This window comes from Leptosomus discolor, chromosome 8 (assembly GCF_034619465.1).
Source record: "Leptosomus discolor isolate bLepDis1 chromosome 8, bLepDis1.hap2, whole genome shotgun sequence".
Taxonomy (NCBI): Eukaryota; Metazoa; Chordata; class Aves; order Leptosomiformes; family Leptosomidae; genus Leptosomus; species Leptosomus discolor.
This window is the reverse complement of record NC_141398.1, coordinates 57,980,308-58,002,689: the sequence shown is the minus strand read 5'-3', so window position 1 is coordinate 58,002,689 and position 22,382 is coordinate 57,980,308. Positions and strand designations below refer to the sequence as shown.

The window sequence follows — 22,382 nt, the reverse complement described above, 5'->3', positions numbered from 1 at the left end:
GGAAGTGCCCCAGGGGCCACCGGGACGGTGCCACCCGCTGCCGGCAGCGCTGGCTCGAATTCCCCTGCTGTGGTTACAGGCAGGGAGAGGCGACGTTCACCTGCCGCCAAGTCACGCCTTCGGCCGCAGGTGCCGGAGGGAGGCTGCGCGCCTTCCGAGCAGCCACGCAAGGTGCTTCGCCCGTAAAACCCTGCCAGGGGAGGCTTGTCTGTGCTTAAGACCGTGGTTGATAGAGGAGTGAGGTGGCCCCTACGTGTGTGCACATCCGGCACCCGAAGAGCAAGTTGAGGTCTTGCAGCTTTATGTTTTCCTCCGCCCTCTGAAAAAATTGTTGCGGGAGGAGCGTCGGCGGGTGCCACATCTCGGGCAGGCAGATAGGGAGGTTGTTTTGCCGAGGCCGCTGCGTGCAGAGGCAAGACAGGTTACACACACCGCCGAGCCTGTTTGCAAACTTCCAGGCTGGGGAAATCCTCCTTGGGAAACGCTCCAGTCAGCATAATGCCAGTATTTATAAGGGAGAGGGCATAAATGTGTGATGTGTGAATTCATGACGCTCATTTATTAAAAAACCACAGCCTTTCATTCACTAGAGGGGAGCGCTTTCATGGTGGATCTCAACATACAGCTAAAGTTAACCAGTTGCATCCTTTCTGAAGATTTATAGCTGCCTGTCAGGGAGCACCGTGCTCTGGTTTGCACCAGGACACCTGCATCGTCTCCCAGGCATCATGACTGCAGGATTCACTTAGGCTTAAATTGTCTCTAAGGTGTAAACTATGAGGTTAAGATCCTCCTTTGACAGTAAAAACTGCATTGAGGGAATAAATTTCATTCCCAGTCAGAGAAAAACATACGTGTAATTTTGTGCAGAAGTTTTCTCCTAGGACATCCAGGTGTCACCTTCACAGGAGCAGTAGAGGTGGTAGAATCTGGGCCATGATGGGGCCAAGACCCCAGACTCTCACCTATGTGACAGCCCACGGTACCCAAAACCTGTCTAACTTCCATCAAACTGGTGTTTTCCATGGAACATTTCAGTGTTGCCTATTTGCATCTCCCAGATCCCACCAGGTCTAGCAAAAGCTGACGAGCCCCAGAGGACACCCCACCAGCACGATGCAGCTAGCAGCTGCGGCTAACACACCCTGTCCCACTGGAGCGATGTGGAGGGAGGGCTTCTTTCCAGACTGAGGAGAAAACAAAGTGATTGGGAAACACCCTGCAAATGGCCGGGTTCTCGTAAAACACAGCTGGGGCTTCCTAACTCCCTGGGCTCCTGATGAGAAATGCTTTCTTAATGACCTGAACTGGATGCGTCAGGCGGATGAAGGAAGTTCCTGCAGTGCTGCAACAGCCCTCCTTCCCATGGGAAAATATCCAGGGATAATACTGGGCACTGATTTTCAGGCAGCTCACATCCAGGCCCTGCCCAGGGTTTAGGTAAGGTGCTTAGGCAGGGCTTGAAGGCAGCCCAGGCTCCCAGGGGTATACAGAGATTTAGACCTTATCGAAATATATGGGAATTAGGTGGCAAAACATCTCTGAGCTCACATACGCTTTCAAACTGGTCCCCTCCTTCTGTAGCTTTTGTAAGGACCTGGAGCACAGCCAGCTGGCTCTGCCGTGGTCCTGATAAGGCAGAGCAGGCACTGCCTGGCAAGGAAACACATCCTTCTGTTCATCTGAGTGTGTTCGTAGTAGTCGTAGCCTTGGGATCGTACAGAGTCGTTCCTCGTGTCTCTGGCAGAAAAGTGTTGAAAAACACCTTCTCCCTCTCTAGGCAGGTAGGAGGAAAAATTCCCTTGGTTTTGTTCTCGCTTTTCTCATCCCAAATCCTCACCCATCATCCATGAAGCCAGCAGATGGCACAGGGAGATGCCGTCTGTGAGGAGCCTGGGCATCCTTCTGGGGTTCTGCTGCACGCGGTGTGTACGTGGACTGCGCAGACCCGAGCGTGGCTCCCGTTAGCCGAGCGCTGCTGACAACACGGCTAATGGTGCAACAGGCTCTCGCTGATGGTTTCCTTGTTTAAATTCCTCCTCTTGGCAAAAAGCTGCTGCCTGTGGAAACACATGTAGCTCAGTGCTGTGTACACCGTCCGGAGAAGAACAGAATCCAGCATCTATTCAACGTGGACACGAGCCAAGACGCCACATCCCGGGTTGGCGTGGAGACACACCCTCCCAGCCTCGCTTAGGCGGGGAGAATGATACAGTGAGGGGTACAACAAAAATACCCGGACAAACAGGACATAGAAATGGAGAAATATGAGTTGATAAGCATAATAATGCACCATAATAATTGGTGTGTTGTGGTTTATTATCCAGCAGACCTGCAGCTCAGGAGAAACGGTATTGTTTGGGCTCAGGACCATGGCCCTGCCTGTCACCTTTATGTTCATTCAGTCCCGTAACGTGAAATTACACTTGAGCACCAATGAAATTGAACAAATGCAGAAAGAAAATGTAGCTGTTGTTGATAATGCCGCACATTCTGCAAAATTGCTGAACGGACTGAAGTTTCATTTTCTTGCTGCTTTTGATTTCTGCCTGTTAGGAAATCTAATGGAAAACTCATGTATTTTGCTGTCTCGTGGCTCAGAAAATGCTGGGAGTAAACTGAATCAAGACTGTAATGTAAAGCAAACAACATTAATACAAGTTGTATTTCTTCATTCTGGTATAAGACATAATTTTCACCCAATAAAAACATAACACACAGCCCAATTACAGCACCTTTATAGTATTTCCTATTTAATTGGATAATAAAGCTCAGGGTCAGACTCCAGTTCTAAGTAGGTTATTTGGGAAATTATTTTTTTTAATAGAAAATATCTGTTATGAACACGCATACAGCAATGCAGTTGTGATCTGAGCCTGTGTGAGCCCAAAAGGTTGCTGCTGTGAGGGCAGAGAGCTGCTTTCAGTTCAAAATTCACAGCTCCTTCACCTGCATCTCTAGCCATAACCAGGGCTTGTCACACTTTTGTTCCTCTTGTGCCACCTTGAGGGAAGAAACCTCTGGTGCATGGGTGGGATTTACTGAGTTTGCAGCTACCCAAAAACCCAAATACTCCGCTTTTTCACGTTGGGTTTTTCCCAGGCCCCTGGGCAGAACAGCCGCTGCTCCTGGTTGTGAAAGCAAAGAACAAAGTTTTGGGCCACGGTTCCTTTTCTTCTTGTCAGTGTTACTGATAAAGGCCAGGTAAAACCCTCAGGTCTGACCCTAGGTGTGTCACCAGGAAGGAAGGGGGAATTTAATTAAATCTCTTGGTTTCTGTTTGCACAGCCTCCACTGCTTAAATTGGGAGACTCGTCTAGTGGGGTGGCTCGGGCTGGCTGAAATGAGCCCCACATCCCCATCTCTGTCTTGGAAACTGTCAAAAGGTCTTTTTCATTTTGCACAGCTTCTCCTGTGGTTCTTGCTACTTTGACTACACAGAAGGGTAACAAGAAGGAGAAAATAATGAGGAGAAATAGCACTTACCTCTGTAGACTCATCAGCAAAAGGTGTCCTTTTTTATTTATCTTTAAAGAATGCTAAATGATGCTGTAAATCCTTTTGCCATAGACAGACAATCGATGCTCACCTGACACCACCTCCAGAGAAAAATGTAGCCTGTGCAGAACGAGTGGGGTGGGAGGAGTAAACCCCCCCCTGTATGAACAAACCCCTGCTATGTAGTGGGCAAAAAGAACTCCCAGTCTCCAGAGACTCTTCCATGGATTATCTCAGCCTTGTAGGCTTCCTCACTGCTCATGAGACTATGGAACATCTTCCTGAAGGTAACCAAAACACTTCTGTACCACAAAGCTTAATGGAGCTCTGAACTAGGCATGTCAAAATTACAGCAATTTTTTTTCTTCATTCTCATATTTACAACTTCTGCAGATTGCTGACCTAGAGATGCACGCTGTGGTTTTAATGCAGACCCCTGACTTCTTGAAGAATCCATTACAATGTTTGTCCTTCCGTTGATTCCAGCTATTGGGTTCGTGGATGCACTGATACCACTTCAGTGTCATCTGCAGATGATGCCCGAGGTCACACAAAGTTTTTTCCACAAAGACTATTAGCCGGGTACATCAACAGAAACTGTATTTGTTTGCATTAACATGGAAACGAGTTGAAATCAAAACACAATTTTGTGGTGTTCACCAAATAGATCCTTCTCTTGAAAGCCAAGGTACTTAGTCCACCTCAGAGTTCACAGCAGGAGGCACGCGTTATGGACACACATCCTGTAATCTCCCCATCCAAACAGGCCGTGTGACCACTGCCATGAGAAGTTCAGGTCATCTCAAAGATAGTTTCACGGCCAGGCTGAAGAGCTACCCTGACACCTAGTGCTAGCTGGCAGCTTCTCAAAACCCACAAAAAGCCCATCCAAAGCCATGAAACCCTCTGCTGTTCCCTCCATGGCAAAATTACAGGCAGTTTCTCTCTCTGTGACTCGTCTGTTATGGTTTCAGGTCTGAAGGGAAGCAATGCAGAAGGACTCCTGCCCACTCCTGACGAGCAGGTAGAGCAAGACCAGTGTGGGTGGAGCTGGTGGGACGATGAATTCTTGCCTGCTCCTGGAAATGCAGTACTCAGCAGCCCAACCCCTTAGCGCCAGGCTCCTCTTTCAACTCCAGTATCTTGCAGTGGACACCAGCCAAACACTGGCTTCTGACCTGGTTTACTTTTCCGCCCCTTGAGCAAGCCTTGGCCTCCCGCGAAGCTGTCTGAGCAGCTGCTTGTGCAGCCCAAACTGCCTGAGGTGGCAGCTGAAACCCATCCAGTAGCTCTGAATCAACAAGGGAAATGCCTGGTCAAATGAAAGGATCACCTGCTCGGGTCACCATCACTATCCTTTTTACAGTACTGTCCATCAGCTCCTCTTTGGGCAACAGAAGTGAAGGCACCAAGAACCCAGTGAGTGTCTGACTGGGTGGCCCCTCTGAAAGGGATCACTGGTGGTAGATGTGTTTTGGGGGGGTCTGTCTCCTCCCTTCCAGTGGACAAAATGACTTTTGTCTCCCTGTGCCTACATTTTCTGAGCTCTCCCAGCAATTAAATTTAAAAGATTTGTCTTTTTTTTCATAATTCGAAGCCAGGCGTATGTCAAGAACACACAACTGAAACTAGGCAGAGTCAAAAAATATACTGGTCACTTTTTATTGAGCACCGAAGAGGCAGAACCTGTACACGTCTAAGCACCAGCGGCACAAACCGGGAAGGGTCTGCCCAGGGCTGCCGCAGATCCTCGGCTGCTGCTCCGCTGGCAGCACCGGCAGCGCTCGAGGATCCGGCAGGCCATGAGCATTGCTAGCACACAGTGACACACGTGAAGTTTATTATAGCACCAAACATGCTTTAAAGTGGACATGAAAACATTAAAACCAACCTACGTTAGTGATTCCCTACTGTGCTTCACAAGACTGCGCTTGAGCCATTTGTCTTTGGAGAGGAGACAAGCTGAGGACAACTCGTTTGGTCTGTGTTTTCATTTCAACACGTGATGGATGTCAGTGTTGAGAACACAGCAGTTAGACAAATCTGCGGCTTTTGTTTCTGAGTTTAACAATTGATAACTTGAAAAGAATTAACTTGAAAAAAAACCCAAGCATTATAGCACCATGAGGAAGGGTGATGTCTTTGCTAACACCCAGTAAACAAATATTCATCCACAAATTATTGATTAGTCAATTTTCTTTTTTTAAACATTCCTTTTGCAAGTAGAAAATACGTTTACCATCCCATCCAGCAATGTGCTTTTGTAGCCACAAAAAAGCAGACACTGAAGAGAGTGTGTCCACTTAAATTAAGCATATTTTTGGATGCTTTGCTAGATTAAGTTGAGACCTGAAGTCTTAATCTTGAAAATTTGCTATGCTCAGTGCAAGTTTTTCAACAAGATTTTCTGAATTCACTGAATTTTTTATTTTAAAATAGAACAATTTGGCATTTTTCTCTTTGGGGCTTAGCAGCAACCACTGAAGGGCTTTGCTCATTTAATGAGAATTTGATTTTTCTGCAAAAAGTCATGCTGAAAAAAATCAATCCATTTCACTGAGCAGCACCTAGGAGCAAGGCTGCATTAAGACTGTCATTGTGAGCTGTGTTGCTTTAAGTTGTCAAGTAATGTCAGTGGCAAAACAGGAAGTTTCTGGCCTAAACGGAGAGTGGAACTATAAAATATGGATGAACTCCTGTCTCAGCAGGAGTTAAGATATCATTGTATGAAGTTGTATATGAAAAAATCCTAGAAATGGTTCTGTCCGAATACGGTGTGGCATTTAATGCCTAGAACTTGGAAAAAAAGGCACAAAGAAGTGAATGGAGTTCAACAAATGAAGATATTTAGGAAAATGTGGAGCTCTTCATCTGTTCCTTTGCTCTGTGAAGCATCGAGGAGTGGGCCTGTTGAGGACAGGAAGCAGAAGAGCAGTTTGGCACCTTTCATCCCTCCAGCTGCAAATGTCATACGCAAAGTATCAAGTGTTTTACAGGCATCTTAGCTTTGGCTTAAACCATTTGGTGAGTGGAAGAAAAATCCCATAGTTTGTGGGTGGAAGCAGGCACTTGTATTTGTGAATTGGGTATTTATATACACCGCTACTACTCTGCGTATTAAAATGCTAATTTTATGCATGCAAATGGGGACACGTACTAAACGAGAGAGCAAACATGGCTTCTTTTGCCTAACAATTCTGGTAGATTTGTCAAAATGAAATGAAACTGTCTCTTTAGGACTGCCACAGAAAAGGTAAACTCATAGAAAATGTGGTTTCCATTTTATAATGCTAAACAGCTCAAAGAAACTGTGAGGCCCAAATACAAATAACTTGACCTTAAGGATTTATGGAAGTCAACATAAAGGTACAGGACTTCTAAAGAGCAGTTGCCCATCTGCCAGACAATCCTTTTAACCACACCAATTTATCCAGATTTTGCTTTTCTAATACGTGCAACAAATAATCCAGACTTCAGCCCTCTTGCTGATGTTTTGAAGGTACAAAAATGCAGATGTACGTTTTGTGAGTATTATTTGTGCTGGCTGGAAACAACAACTTAAAAAGACTGGCATGCATGTGTGCCTGCTTGGATGTTTTGGAAAGAAATCTATTCCATCATTAGCTCTCAATCTGCAGCTCATCAGACTGAGAAGCTAAAGGAAAGTAACTTAAAAGAACATTTATAAAACCTGTTTTGCCCTTAGCTCAGAGTTCCTCAAATTCTTAAGATTTCAGGTTTAGGCTTGTAGACTGGATGCCGAACGTGGTGAACCCTAGGTATAAGTAGGAAAAGAAGAAACCTGCAGGTTTCTTCGAAGTTTAAGCTTATGAAAAGGTAGTTGTTTGAGATAGGCAGGCACTGGATTCGATCCAGAGAGCCTCTTTAGTCTTACAGTCTTGCCTATTTTAATGCGACTTAGATATGATATTTAGGTACAATTCTGACATCACTTCACTTTTATAATGCTGAGTTATGTCCATAGTCCTGAAATCTGAATTGGTCACATAACACCCACATAAAGGGCAGGCTCTGTTCCAGCAGCCTGATAATGGTGCTGTGACTTATAGCGATCTGCTTGGAGTTATTTGCATTTCGTTGGTTCAAGGGCAGCTCAGAACTGGTGTGTTTTTTTTGGGGAATCACATTTCTTCCCCTGCTGATAGGCTTAAAAATCTAGACTCATCCAGTGCCTTGGGTAGCGAAGCCTTTTTATCACTGATGGGCAGGGATCAGGGTAATGCTGGAGACGTGCTTGCGGAGATTTGGGACCAGAGTTCTTCTGAAACAGAAAACTGTTGGGCAAAGCATTCCTTGACAGCTGCTTAACAGAGTGGTCCAGCTGGGTGAAAATCAAACAAAAAAAAAGAGGAATTAAAATATTTATCCTTCCTGGGATGTTTGCACAGAACTTGTCCTTACGTAGCTGGGTAATCTTAACACAGCCTGACGTAGGTGCATAAAATACACACTGGACTGCTTTGTTTTTGTAACTGCCAGTTAAGCTCAAGTTATTTTTAAAGTGAAGCTGAAAGTGTTGAGAAAACTGTCTCGGGACAGAACATTTGGTATAATAAATATTTTCATTCTTGCCCAATTCAAGGCCTGATAAAATGATTGGAGCTTTTTCAGTTGGCTTCACTCTGGCCAGATCTAAGTACTCTTACTTAGCATGGGTCATACTGTTCAATGCAGCTGTTCACACACATAAAGTTATCCCACAAAATCACCCGTGTGCCTAAGTATTTGCGAGACTGACCCTTACTGCAATCAGTCCAGAATAAAAAGCTTTTTAATTTGTCTTGCAGGAGCAGTTACACCTACACTAGACAAAGCCCCTAAACAGAAGGTTTAAAGTCTTAAGGCACACACAGTTTTGCAGCATTTATTTTTCATCCTGAAAAATCACTCCATCCTCTAAACACCCACAAGGCAAATGTTCTTCAAAGAAATCAGGTACATCTTGCAAATTTAGAATAAAAAGTGGGAGGGGGAGAGTAAAAGAGTAAGGGAAAGACATTAACTTCTGTATTGGCAGAGCACAATCTCCAATGCTCCAGGTTCTCAGGATGCTTTTACAGCACCATCTGTTTGTTGGCATAGGTGTTTCATGGAGCCTGAGGTATGCACCTGGATGTAGTTTTAAGGTGCTGTCCTTATACCGGTGTTTTGATGAGAGATAATTTTACCCTCAAACAACCATTTCTTTAAATAACTGCATGGTGAGCACCAACTATTTTCACCCAGCTTTCCCTTTATTCACAGGACACTTACCCAGGCACACCTTTGATTAACCTAAATGCTTCTGCTGGTTTTTCACATAGCCGACCACATTGTTGGAATTGCTCCCTGTAAAACAAATATCAGCAAAGTTAGATGTTAAGTTAGTCTGTGGCAAATGTTTTCTCAAGATTCTTTAAGTGGTACAGTTTTACTGGTCTCATTATTTAGCAGTTCCATGGGACAGCTGCGATAGCCCGCTGAACAGAGGAAAGGAAATCCTTCCCTAGTTTTATCAGCTAAACTGGCCAAATTTGGCTGTTTGTAAATCTTATAATATCAAAGATGTTGTCTAGTTAAATCTGAATATCACTTGCAATCCAATCTGACTATCCCCCCTCTAGATCCAAGAGTTGGCAGAAACCAGGAGCTTTGAAGCCACAAGAAGAGATCTTCTGGAAGATCCTCCTGCTTGCTTTGAGACACATATCTATCAGTTTGTGCAAGGGACCTGACACCTCTTGTGGCTGCAGGTAACAAAGGACTGATTCACTGGGTTCTAGTCTTATCATGTACCACAATACGAGCTTTGGCAAAAGCCCCTGCTTCTGACAGAGTTCTGTGTTCGCCTGCAAGGAGTCCTGGGCCATGAGAAAAGCTCCAAAAATATACTTAAAAATAACAAAAGGTTACTGGATTGGGTGTTTCTCACCCCTTGGGTGGGAACCCTTGGCAGAAGTCTGCACCATTTAACACACTGTGGCACAGCTGGAGATACTGATTCTCAAGAGTCCAGGGTCAGGGCATTGCAGAGCTTAAAATAAGATGTTTTGACCCAAGCATAGAGAGTGGAGGCTAAAGTATCTCTTTTTGCTATGTACAAACCTTCATTTTACAAGCAGCAAATTCCTTGTAAGCAATGCAGTAACTATAAAGCTTAATAATAGAAACACTTCATGCCAGTGGCTTACCAAAATATTCCTTGTAATACTTATGCCTCAGGTTGCGTCCGTCTGAAAAAGAAGGAGAGGAATGAGAACATATCCAGTCAGCCTTCATTCTTTCCTGTTAAAACTCCGGCCTTCTGTGTATAGCACAGAGAAATTATAGATATGGAAATAACAACTGCACAAACAGGAAAATAAAAGATCCCTGTAGCTGAAGTATTGTAGGCTGCTACAAACCTTTTATAAAACTGTTTATATTCTTGAGCTATGCGGACACAAATCACTGTCTCTGAGAGTGGTTAACTGCTGGACACTAGCGTGTTATGTTCTTTTCAGTAGCTGTGAGTCAAGGAATCGCAGACTTCCTCAAATGAAAGAAAGTTTGGGCAAAATTTCAGACTGTCTATTAGTGTTTTACATAATTCAAGTTCCAGCTAGGTTTTTGTGTTTACCGTTTACAAAATTATTTAAGCTCTTAGAAATGCCTTGTGTCTTAGAGCTATACATTACTTTAGTTACTATAGATATTATTAAAGAAAAAGTTATAAAAGAATAAAAGAGATAATCAAAAAGTCCTGGAAAAAATCTTAGTCTTTTATGGAAGCAGTTCAGAGATCTAGTTTGATGCTTCCCCTGGCTTTTACAGCAACCAAGTGGCAAAACTGATGTTTCATGTCTCTACACTGAGATGATTTGTAGCCCAGTGCAGACGTACATATCCTACTATGCAATGAAGCTACACATACCGAGACATATTATGAGCTTTCCTGGAAAACAGCTTGGCCTACGTAAGTTCCTTTCTTGGGCAAATGTGTCGGCAGAATAAAGAGAACAATGTTTGGGGTGCAGAAAGCAAAGTCAGAAGTCAAAACTGGAATTTGAAACTCGTATCTCTTAGTTATCGTATCTCTTAGTTAAGTGTAAGTAATATTTAAATACTTCTATTTCTTGTGCTGTGTAATAATGGCACATGCAGGTTACCATCTGCTGTGCTCACACAATTGCAGAGGACACTGGTACACAGAGCAAACAAGAACCACGTCCCCTGCTTTGGGTGTTTCACATAGCTCAGCCGGCATCGAGGGCATCAGAGACTTGAGATGGCTGCGCAGTGGGGACTGTCTCACACTGCCTTGGGCTGCCCAGAAAACCCAGGCTGCTCATGAGAGCAGATGAACCACCCGATCTCCTTCAAAGCCAGCGAGAGCACACCGCCCCTTACTGGTGTTTGCATGACAGACCAGGAAAGGAAGGGAGATTTCCAGTCAACGGACCTGGATTTCCACGGAGCTTGATGCACTGGCCCCTGTTAGGGATTCCTTCAGCCGTGTTACCCGGGTTGATGATGTGGCATTCATAGCCTGTGGGGCAATGCAGAGGCTCATCTCCATCCTCAGTGGTACTGCAGGCCTCAGCTGCAAAACAAGCCTGCAGGTCATAAATCACGGCTTTAACATGCACAGGTAACCAAAACATGACAACGCAGCCACCTTCTTCTCTACCTCCTCCCAGACGGGGTCTCAGACTGCTTCTCAGGCAAGGGTACCAAGGAGCTAACACCTCCAAAGGAGCCTGGCAGGGCAGGTGACCCAGTTCACGCCTTCCACAAGAACCGACGTGTCTAACCCAGCACGGGGAGTGCAGGTCAGCCCATTACCTGTAGCAACACCCTCCCCACAGCCTGTTGCGCGGGGGCTGTGCGAGGGCTGGAGAGCAGTGAAGACAGACCACCACGGCCCACGATGCTCTCACTGATGGGTGGATCCTCCACACGGCTATTCCCTCCAAGCAGCTGTAGTTCCAGCCCGCGTTTGGGGCTGGGTGAGGAATCAAGGAAACGTGACCAGGAAGCTGGCAGTTTGCTGCTTTGTTCTTTGCACCACACCCATTACCTTACTGATGAATTTAAACCTCAGATGTGACTCACCATGGAGTAAGGCAGTACCAACCCCTGTTACAAACAGAGGCTTTAACCGCCCTGACCCTGGATATCCAGCAAGTGCAGAGCAGAATAAGAAAGTAAAGCAGGACTCACAGGCAGTGTTTGTGTCCATTAAATGTACAGACTATGCAGGTACCCTCCACCCTTTCATTTGCCAGGACTTTAATTTCAAGGACCTCTGCTGTAATTCTCAAGCTATGACTGATGATTCTTATTTCACTAATTACTCCCTTGGGCTGAGATGAAGGTGTTAAGATAAGAACAAATAATATAAGCATGACAAGGATGGATGAGAAGGAACCTATTTTATCTTATTTCTAGCAGTGCAACTCCAATGAGCCGGAGGCAGAATTTTCTCTTGAAGAACTAGGAGTTTCCATAATAGATGAGCATCAAGGTTCAGCAAGTCTGATACCATCTGTGTAAGACCAAAGAGGGTAATTTATTGGCATTACCTGTGTCTGAATAGAGCCGATCAAAAGCTGGAATAGCTTTTCCATGAAGAGATTAAAAACTTCAGGCATAAATACATCTGGGAATGTCTCGTGGAAAAAAGCTTCTCTTCCTACCTCCCCACTCCCTCCTTGTTTCAATTTCAGGTACTGGAAATAATTAATAAAAGAACTTTCCCTATGGAATTAAGCTGAGAAGCCCAATCTCATTAGCAGTCCCCAAGCTTAGATGCTTCCAGCTCCATGTCAGCTTGACACAACTCTGCAGCAGTTTGCCAGGGCTCTGGTTGAAAGCAGCCTTCAGACTGGAGAGCCACAGCCCCAGCCCAAGGCATCTGTGCAATGAGGCCACTCTGGATTAAAAGATCTAATCCAAGTCCACCCACAGTCTATCAGGAAGCTGGCAGAAAATACGTGTATGCTGACAAAGCCTTTTTCTAAAAAAAAAAAAAAAAAAGATACATTTCCACTTATTTCAAGAATGGGTACAAATCCAGTTCCCTGAGTATCCCTAGTGCTCTGCTGGATAAGCCATATCCATAAAAAGCAACTGATTTGCTGCACCAGAAAGTAGCCCCCAGCACCACACAGTGTTATTTCTACAGAAATTCCAGACAAATACCAGCAGCCCCCACATCCCAACATCCTTGGTAAGCCCTGTGTATGATAAATATATTATTTAGTGCCTTTGTAGAATTACCCATATCACAGAGAAGACAGTGAAATGTACTGTACCTTGTAAGACTTCCTCTGGGCCATCCAAAAGCCACCCGTTTCCTCCCAGCCAGCGGGGTTTGGGCTGAACCAACCAGTCTAAAACTGTAAAAGACAGAAACAAGAAACCACAGAGTCAAAGTGGAGTAGCCATAGGGCACACAGTTATGGAAAAGGCACAGATTTCCTCTAACAGCCAGTGACGAGGCTGCCAGGCTCATGAAAGGTGGATTTAAGGTTTCATGCTCTTGCTGTCCTAGTGGCAAGAGAGCCATGGATGTTATTCAGGGCCACAAGAACCTGGTGTCACAAAGGCCAAAGGAGCTGTTGTTTCCCATCCTCCATTCCCGTGGCATGGATCAGATGAGATGGCTGCCTCGCCTCTCTGAGCACTAATTCAGATTGGGGTTACCTCTTTTTCTGAATATATAATCCCCGGAAAAGAGCTGTCCTCAAGTGATCTCTACCATTGGTGTTGGTGGAAATTTTACCACACCAGCTGGCCTTAGATAATTTTACAATTCGGCAGTCATCCCAGAAATCAGAAGTGTGGAACTGAACCTTTATCCTCAACTCACACCCAAACCATACCTCCCACCCAAGCCCCAATGCACATGGGGATGACTACCATAATTTCTCCATGCTCCTCTCTACCAATTTGATCGCCGGGTCCACTCTACCTGGCGGTGGCTGTACAGACTCCAGGCAGGCGTAAATGCACCCGTTGTAGCAGCAACGCTTGTGCCTTTCACACTCCGAATCTGACCGGCAGCTGGGCACCTCGCAGGCTCGGTCAGGCAAAGTCTGGGGCGGTGGGGGACAGCGGTCGTTCTTCTGGTAGTGGGAACTGTGAGAATGAAGAGGGTACTCATAATCCTTGCAAAGAAAAGAAAAGGAAACAAAGGTTTGGCATGAGGTGAATACCAAACATCCTATCAATTGAAACAGAAGAGGGATTTTCAAAGTGGTTTCCAAGTATTCATTAGAGAAGAGAATTAAACATTCAGCTCCCCCTGCCCTGTCTTCAGCACACTGAAGAGACAGCTATATGATCACCTTAGCACAGTGCTTTGAAAACACCAAACCACCAAATTATTGTGCGGAACTCCTTTTATAATTAAGGTTATTGTAATGACAATGAGGAGGTTAAAAAAAAAAAAATCCTTTAAAGTCTTTTATATTTGTCTGGGAAACAGAGAGAAAGACTCCAGGAATCCTCTTGGTAAGCATGCCAAAACGCTTTGATAGCAAATCAGTGGAAATGATGACTCTGTATTGTTTTGAGGTTACATCCCCAAATGGGACCCAGGTAGCACTTGTATCCTCAATAGGCTCCTTTTACATTCAACACCTTCTTCTGGACCAGAATTTATAAGGGAGTCTTTCAAGCTTATCCACTGTGGGGTCCTGGGTTGTTAAATTAGAGACTGTTTGTAAAACATGAGATGACCTCCATGAGATCTGTGTGGGTGATGTCAGTTTAATCCCAAAGAAAATGAGGCTGTGTCCGACTACAGCAGAAAGGAGCCCAGCTGCTCATTGTGCACCAAAAGGACAAGGGAGTTTTAAAGTGGATTACCAGGCACGGATTTTACCAGAAACATTCATAACAATTCAGATATTATTCACGCTGGTGGCATTTTAGCAAGGAGCCAGCTCCCTCTGACAGAGGTGAATCACCCGAGCCCACTCCTTTCTCACCTATGGCTAAACTACTCACCTCTGGGCTTGAGCTCAGCTCCCCAGAGCAGCATCAAGTACTCAGAAAGGACAATCAGTTCTCAGATTTACTAACAAACGTCAATAAGCTCTAACCAAATCAAAAGACAGATTCTGGATTTGCACTTTTAAAAGAGATCAGCATCTGGCCAGAGGCACGAAGCGAGCATTGCCATGCACTCCCCAGCAGGCTGAGTCCTATTTATACATAGCCCGATCGCTATTGTGTTACGAAATCAGTGATGAACAACTGGGGTGGTTATCCCAACATGGTGCAACTGTCCCTGAGGGAGTCTCTAGGAAATTTCACCATCAGGCTATGGAGAAATTTGAGGTGAGACTAATATCCCTCTATCTACGTGCTGCCACATCCTCGCTGAAAAGTCCCAATAGCTTCTCGGAGCATGTGTGCCTTTGCAGAGCAGCATGTCCCCACATGTATTATCCGAAAAAATGTACTAGGAGAGGCTCCAGGAAGTCCATTGCCCTGAGAACTGACTGCTGGCCCACACAACCTCTGCTGCTGTGTGTGACCGAGCAGCAATTACCCATAACGGTGAAAACAATTATCATCTTCACTCCCTTGGGATAGTTTGTAGTGTAGAGAATGAAGGCAATCCCAAGGGAAAATAGAAGATAGAAATAACGATGCACACTGTGAGAAATTTTACTTCCATATTGTACACAGCGTCGAATGGTATCGATAAGGTGGTGGTTTTTACATCAAAGCTGACCTCCGTTCTTCGAGACATTGCTAGGGGAAAATGGAGAGCAGCGAAGTTTCTCCACTGCCTGGTTGCACAGCAATTGTGTCAGCAAATGTAGAAGTACAGAGAAAAGTCAGGATGATTCAAAGTTTTAATTTCTGCTACAAGGTGTACGTTAAAGAAAATCCATATCCTGGTTATAGCTATAACTGATTGAACAACGTGTATGCATGTGCCTGTGTGTGAGAGACTGGGAATTCCTAATATTTCCACAAACAACAGCCTTCTGCCGTGTTCCCAATATAAACAAGCAATTTTCTTCTGCTTTTTCCTTAGTTGGTTCCATTCAGCGAACAAGAAACTGCTCAAAAACCCTTTTGTGAGGTTGTTTACTCATGGTTTGATAGGCTGGTTGAACCACCACAAAATAGGTTTGAAAAAAAATAATTTCCTAATTTTGATGATGCTTTCAATGCTAAAGTGTAAACCAAGGTGTAAGCTATCACATCTCCCATTCCTCAAAAGCTGAAAACTCTCCAGCTTTGAAATAACATGCTTTTGAATTGAAGATACTGCAAGTTCAACTTTTTTGCTGTTGTGGGATTTTAAATAGAGAAAATGTTGGACGAAGTATAATTTTGGCATATAAGAGAGCGTTCAACAGTAAATCTATGCAGTTCCAAACATTTAACAGGTCTCCTTGCTGGAGGAAGCATTCATCCTGGAAGGTCACAGTTTACCATTCTATTATTTGAAATGTCAGCTGCAGACTGAAATCTGAAATGTGACCAAAATAATACTGGCAAAATAATGGATACATGAGAAAAAAAACCCCAACAAACCCCAAACAATTCCTGCAGTTGCTTCACAGATGATTCGAAACCAAGGAGCCAAAATTGCAATGAGCAGTTGGCTCAATGAATAAGATTTCCGTTTGGGAACAATATAACCTTTTTAGCCAAAGAGCTTTCTACCTCATGACCTTCCCGCCTTTTTTCTCTGTTCACCTATTGCTCTGAACCCCTTTCTTTCAAAACCTGATGGTCAAAAAATTTTTTCTGTGCATTTGATCTAATAAAACTATTGCCACTGGTTTATGTATGCATAAACCATCCCAGTGGGAAACTGGACTCCCTCGTTCCCAAAACAGCCTGGTTAAGGATGTCTCTAGGTACGGGTTACAAGGTCTTTTTAAAAGCTCTCCCAGGATTCAGTCTGGCTCTGAGCACAGCTCAGATTTATTAGTTTTACAGATTGTAACAGTCAAAATTTCTTCCTTTAAGAATATTTTTCAGTGCAGGAGGTTTCCCACGGAGACCTATTAATCATTTTAATGACAGTATCTGCCTTAGAGATACCCAGAAATAAAGTGAGGGGAAAAGTTCAGAGTTCAGCTGAGGAACTCTGGTCAGTAGAAATGACTAGGAAAAACCTGAATGCAATCACTCACTCTCAATTCATACTTTCAATAGCAGTCTGCCTCCAAAAATTCCCAGATCTGTTCTACTATTTGTGCCTGAAACCGGACCCTGGGCTTGTGTCAAAGCACAGCTCTCTGCTAATTCATATTCTGCATGGCCATGCCCAAGATCATGCATGAGGTTTATTCCCAGCCGCTGGTCACCAGTGCTGCCCCTGGCAGGTATGGTCAAACACTGGCCATAAACCACCTTTTCTCTGAAATAATACAAAGTCAGGAGGAATTTAGAGCCCTGCAATATTTCTATCAAAGACCTGGAAAGACGCAGATCATTGGTGATCAAAGGTGCAAATATCAGACTGAAGGAGGGTTAAATAATCTGAAGGACAAGACAAAAACAATAGGAATAATATCCTCCTGCTATTGACTCTGGATTAGTAGCTTTGGTTCTGGTGTCTGCAGTACTGGAGCTTGTTGCAAAATTAGGGTGGGCACAAAGAAGATGCACGATAGCGATCAGAGGACTGGAAAGCAGGCAATACAGTGCAGGACATACATGTGCATGCAGGTTTCAAAGGGGAGGCTGAGGGCTGCTCTGCTCGTATGTTGCTCTGAATCATGTGCAGGACAAATCTCATGGAAGGTGTGCTCGTCTGGTAGACGAAGAGGGTATCTCAGGGCTGGCTTATGACAGGTAGCTGGAGGGTAAATAAATTGTTGGAAGAACATTACAGCAGCTGCAAGGAATTCTTCATTTCTGGAAATCTTTAAAAGGCAGCTGAATTTTTTTCTAATAAGTTTGATGCAGTTAACGCTAGAATAAAATCAAGACTGCCCCAGGTGTTCCCAATAGGTACGTGGGCATCTTGATAATGAACTGAAGCCCACTCCCAGGTAGCTCCCTCCCTCTGCCCTTTGGGAACAGTTCACAGACTGTGCTGGGGCTGCAGAACATCAGCTGCAAGTCACTAAATTTGGCAAGTGTCCCTCTGACAGCAAACTACATGGATTTGCCAAAAGCTGGAAGCCCAGCTCCTCCATCCCACTGTGACTGCCAGTTTTTTCTCCTCACTGCATTCCCTCTCCTCTTTCTCCCTTCCCTGTTCCCACTTGACCCTTCCTTGCCAACCAACACCCATCCTCAGACACCTTAATGAAAAACTCCTGGCCAGACTTCAAGCCAGCTCCTCACGGTAACACGTGCTCATCATCCTGTGGCCAGCAATTTGGTGGGTGCATTCCTCCTACTGTAGGCTCAGATTTTTTTTGGACTTGGACCACCTAACTCTCAGTCAACTCCCTACCCCTCACCACCTCCTCCCTCTACAGACCATCCCCGTGTCCCACAGAGGTGTCTATGGTCCATCTCCTGTAAGGCTGTGTGTTGCTGTAAGCACCTCCATCTGTTACCCCTCTATCCAAGTGACTCACAAATCAGCTGTTCCACCCACAGCCTCTGGTTTTTGAACTGTAGGGAACATACAGCAGTTGGTAGAAAAGAAAGCGTCTCTCAGAAACAAGAGGGGCTGCCAAGACAGACTCTTGGTGGATAAGAGGATGGAGAGTGGACGCCTGCCTCCTTACAAGGCTTTGAGGAGAAGGAAAAAGAAAAGCATTTTCTGTTTTCCCTAGCTAAGATGTTTCTGTCAATATGAGCAATTCTAGCGGAGCTTGCCAGATCAGTAGCACCTGGATTTGTGGCTGCCAGAAAAAACCAGTCTTTTGAAGAACTGCAAATTGAAAGAAGAGTATATATCCTCAGGGGAGCACACTCTGTCCCTCTGCAGAGCACATTATCTGAAAATCAGTGTGTAAATTCCTGTTCTACTCCTGTCCTATCTCTCTGGGTCATTTACTTCATAGCTTCTATTGAATTTGAGCTTCCCATTGAAATATGACAGAAGAACATACTAATAAAATACACTTTCCAGTGAGTGGTTTTGCAGGAAACACAGCTCTTCACATCACCATTTTCCAATTAAAGTGCACATCAGATGATACCCTGTCCCAAGGGAGGCTACAATGAAGAAAATTTCTTGTTGTAAAATACTGGGGAGCCTTTCAAGTTTTAACACAATGTTTTCTGCAAAATTTCAAGGAGACCAGAGCACTGTATTTTCGTTCATTCAGAACAGGCAAAAGACACGTGCCACACCTCTGAGTCAGCAGTGGCACAAAACAAATGTAGCTGTCCCCAAACATCACTCTAGATGTCATGGGCAAAAAAGCATCCTCTCTAAATTAAAAGCTTTTATATGAGTCTGCAGAGAACAGGTGTAGGAATCCCCCTGTGACACCAAGGAGCCGTTTATGGACATGCAATGGCTGGAAGATGCAATCAACCCTGAGCATGAGAAAACAAACTAGCTGGGGCTTCCACCTAAGTGATTCAACGGGCAGAAGCCTTGGGTCAGGGCTGGCTTCTAGAGGGACTTTCACAAAATAAGACAAAAATTCAAATTCAAATTTTTCTTCTTTCTAAACAGCAGGTCCTGAAAGTCCAGCTATCAAATTTTCCTTTTTTTTTTTTTTGGTGGTTGTACCCAGTACAGCCACTGAGTAGCTGCCAGGGTGTGGGCAGCAGAGGGGAGCTCTGCCCCCAGGGAATATGCCAGGCAAGGCACAGCCATGAGAATGGATTTCTCTGATCAGCTCCTTACGCCCGTTAAGGCGATCCACACATTCCTCTGACGCTGTGAATCTGGACGTCTCTGTGCTCCAGTGACTTACAAAACCCCAGGCAATGCCACCACCCCTCTATGACACATCATCGCTGGGAGATGGAGACATTTACCCAAAGTTACTCCAAAAGGCAGTGGAGGAACTGGGCAGGGAACCCTCTTCCCTGCTCTAAGCAATAAATCACATTATCTTCTTTTCACTAAATCAATCCCCAGACACGTAGGTTTTGCATTCCCCTTCTCCCCATTCATGCTTCCCTTGCTGCCCTATGAAGTTTCTAGGAAAGGCGCTGACGGCTCCGTACCAACGTTTTCTCTGTTCTGAGCGTGCTTTACAAGTTTCCCATTGCAGCAGCTAGGTGGCAAAAGTTTAGTACAGCCTGGGAAACTTAATGCAACCCTTTTATAAAGGGAGAGCCTGTGGATTCAAGTACTTCTAATTCTAAAATAATACACACACATAACGAAAACTCCCCTTTCATGGTAGGCATACCCAGCTCCCCCAAAATCACCCCACCGCAGCTTACTCACATCATATTTCTCCGTCATTTTCAGATGTAGAGCACGCTTCCAGAGATTCCTTGCACAGCCTGAATCTGGCAGCAAAACTAAAACACACAAGGCTGCAGCGAAGATCTTTTTACAGAAATGCGTCTCTGACAGCACCCTGGAATCCATTTTTCCAAGGAGAGCTCAAATAAGGAGCCTGGCTTTCAGGATCCAGACGATTCAGAGTCTTGGTAAGGAGGGAGAGAGTCAGGGAGGGAGGGAGAGCGAGGGCTGATCGCTGGTGAGAGCCGCTTTTCCCTGCGCAGCTTCTGGGAAGGGAAAGGGGAAATTAAAAAAAAAAAAAAAAAAAAGGAGCCCACAAGCAGAAGCCAGGAGCTGCTGTTGAACTTCTTTTCTCAAAGTTAGATCAGGTTCTTGGCTCACATGTTCACACAAAGCACATGCTCTCCTTGAATGATAGATGGGAAGATTATTTGGAAAGATTATTTTTAGACCTTTGTTCCCAACATCTGGCATCCTCAGAGAGCCCCATTCAAAGCCAAAGCGTGGGATCAGATGACAGCTGCCGCAGGGGGAAAGAAAGGTCTTGGAGGGGTGGGCTCGGCAGCTTCTAGCAAACAGCTCACCCAAACTTTCCGAGCTACTTGGCTCTCCCTTTGTGTGCTTCCCACCGTGCCCTGAGCTGTGGTTTCGGATCATATTTTGACAAAGTGATAACTTCATATGAAGATTGCTTGAAGGAAATGATTTAAAGGGATGATAAACATGCAGGGGCACTAGTTAAACCAAGTTGACGCTAGCTTTCTGCAAATGATTTCAAAGAAAGGGAAGATGTGGCCGTTGGGGAAAAATAAATCCATGTGCATGGGTGGGGAATAGGGAAGGAAGGCGGTTGAGAAATGACATGACCAAATGGAAAGTGAGGAAGGGGACGTGAGTCAGCCTGTGCCTGACAATGGGAGAGACAGAGAGACTCCATCTGGGGTATTAGACACCTACGTGGACATTCAGGCACCCAAGTGCCTCAAGGACAAGAATAGACTTATGAAATCTGGCTGAAAGCATCCCAGCATCCTGCCTGGGATAGGGACACGGGCAGGTGCCAAAGAAGAAGTATGAGAACAGGGCAACTGTTACATATACATGAATATAGATACATGTATATGAATATGCATATGTATGCATGTATATCCTTTCACAGCCTTCAGTAACATTCAAGGCTTCCTAGCCAAATGTTGGGGCTGTTTATTTCATAACCCTCCATGAATTTCTCCTCCAGCAGCCTGTCCAGCTTCCACCTGGATCAAAGGAAGAGATGGAACCACAAAGTTAGTCGAGATACGAGCACTAAGCCCTGCTTGCCTTCAGTTCACCCTGACTGCCGCCCCCTCTATAGCAGAGCAGTATGGAGGCTTGCTGGATGTGCTGGATTTATTTTACATCTGCTGTAAAATGGGTCTGCACAGGAGTGTTAGACCTTGTGGACAAATACAAACAAATCCAATTCTTCCCTGTATCAGAAAGCTGTGGAAGTCACTTTGATCCACTCCTGTGTATGCATGTAGGTGGCAGCCAAAGGATATCTCCAAGCTTGCCAGAATACGGTGATGAACAAGTGAGGTGTGGGTTTTAAAAGCTCTGTATATAAAGGAATATATTTGATTTATTTAGAGATAAGGGGTTTACAGGGTTTCAAGCAGTAAGTGTGCTTTGGGGCAGTCCTGTCCATGCCTCACTGCTGTAGAAAGCTTCTTAGCAACAAAACCTGATCAGTTCATGCCAGGGAATTCAGTGGGTAAGAAAAGGCAAGTAGGGACTACTCTTATGAGAGAAAAGCAGAGAAAGAAGGGCAGGGAAAGAGAATGAATAGCTAAACTGGGGGGGTCACCTCCCTCACAGCTGCAGCAACATAAGGAGGTCCTCCTGGGACCAGCAGAGCCAGCTGCCTTGCCTCTGCATGGAGTCTATGGCCTCCCAAAGGAACTCTGGTGGCAAGCGTCTTGGAACAGATCTCTATGGAGATGCAATGACCATATATTGCTCTGTGGTTTTATAATCTTCATCCCTCTTGATCCATCATAGGTCACTCCTTAAGATGTGAATGAGGTTTTGGGAGGACCCCATGGCACAGTTCTTTCCGGCACAGGTAGGGACGGTGACAGTGCATTTAGGCTGGAGAGCCTTCCCTGGCACAGAGGCTTCCTCACCCTCCACCAGGCTGCTGAGAAGGCCATCTCAGCAGAAAGCACAGCTCCAGGTCCCTGTCACCTGCTCTGCACCATCCTGCCGGTTCTCCTCTACCCCAGAGCTGTAGTCACCCATTTAAAACCATTTTATGGTATTTATCCCAGCATTCCTTTGCTCATTCCCCTCAGGCTGTCTTTTCTCTTCCACATTTAATAAGGACAACTGTGGACAACTCGTGTCCACAGCTCAGTCTATGGCTACACAAACAACTGAAGTGTTACCTTGAGATGAAGGCGGAGCTCAGCACCTACAGGTCACAGTCATCTCCACCCACATCCCCCCCAAATGTCATCTGACATCAGCAGTTGTGCTGGAGCTAGTGAAA

At 45.0% G+C, this 22,382-nt stretch overlaps 1 protein-coding gene across 1 annotated transcript; it reads right to left on the bottom strand.

Annotated features, from left to right (window-relative positions):
• Positions 1-8,788: 8,788 nt before the first annotated feature.
• Positions 8,789-19,978, bottom strand: WFDC1 (WAP four-disulfide core domain 1). The gene is made up of 6 exons (XM_009960440.2): positions 19,832-19,978; positions 13,454-13,649; positions 12,795-12,878; positions 10,940-11,080; positions 9,690-9,731; positions 8,789-8,847 (listed from the first exon to the last, which is right to left on the bottom strand). Exons 1-6 carry the CDS (start codon positions 19,976-19,978, stop codon positions 8,789-8,791), a joined length of 669 nt encoding a protein of 222 aa, XP_009958742.1.
• Positions 19,979-22,382: the final 2,404 nt, after the last annotated feature.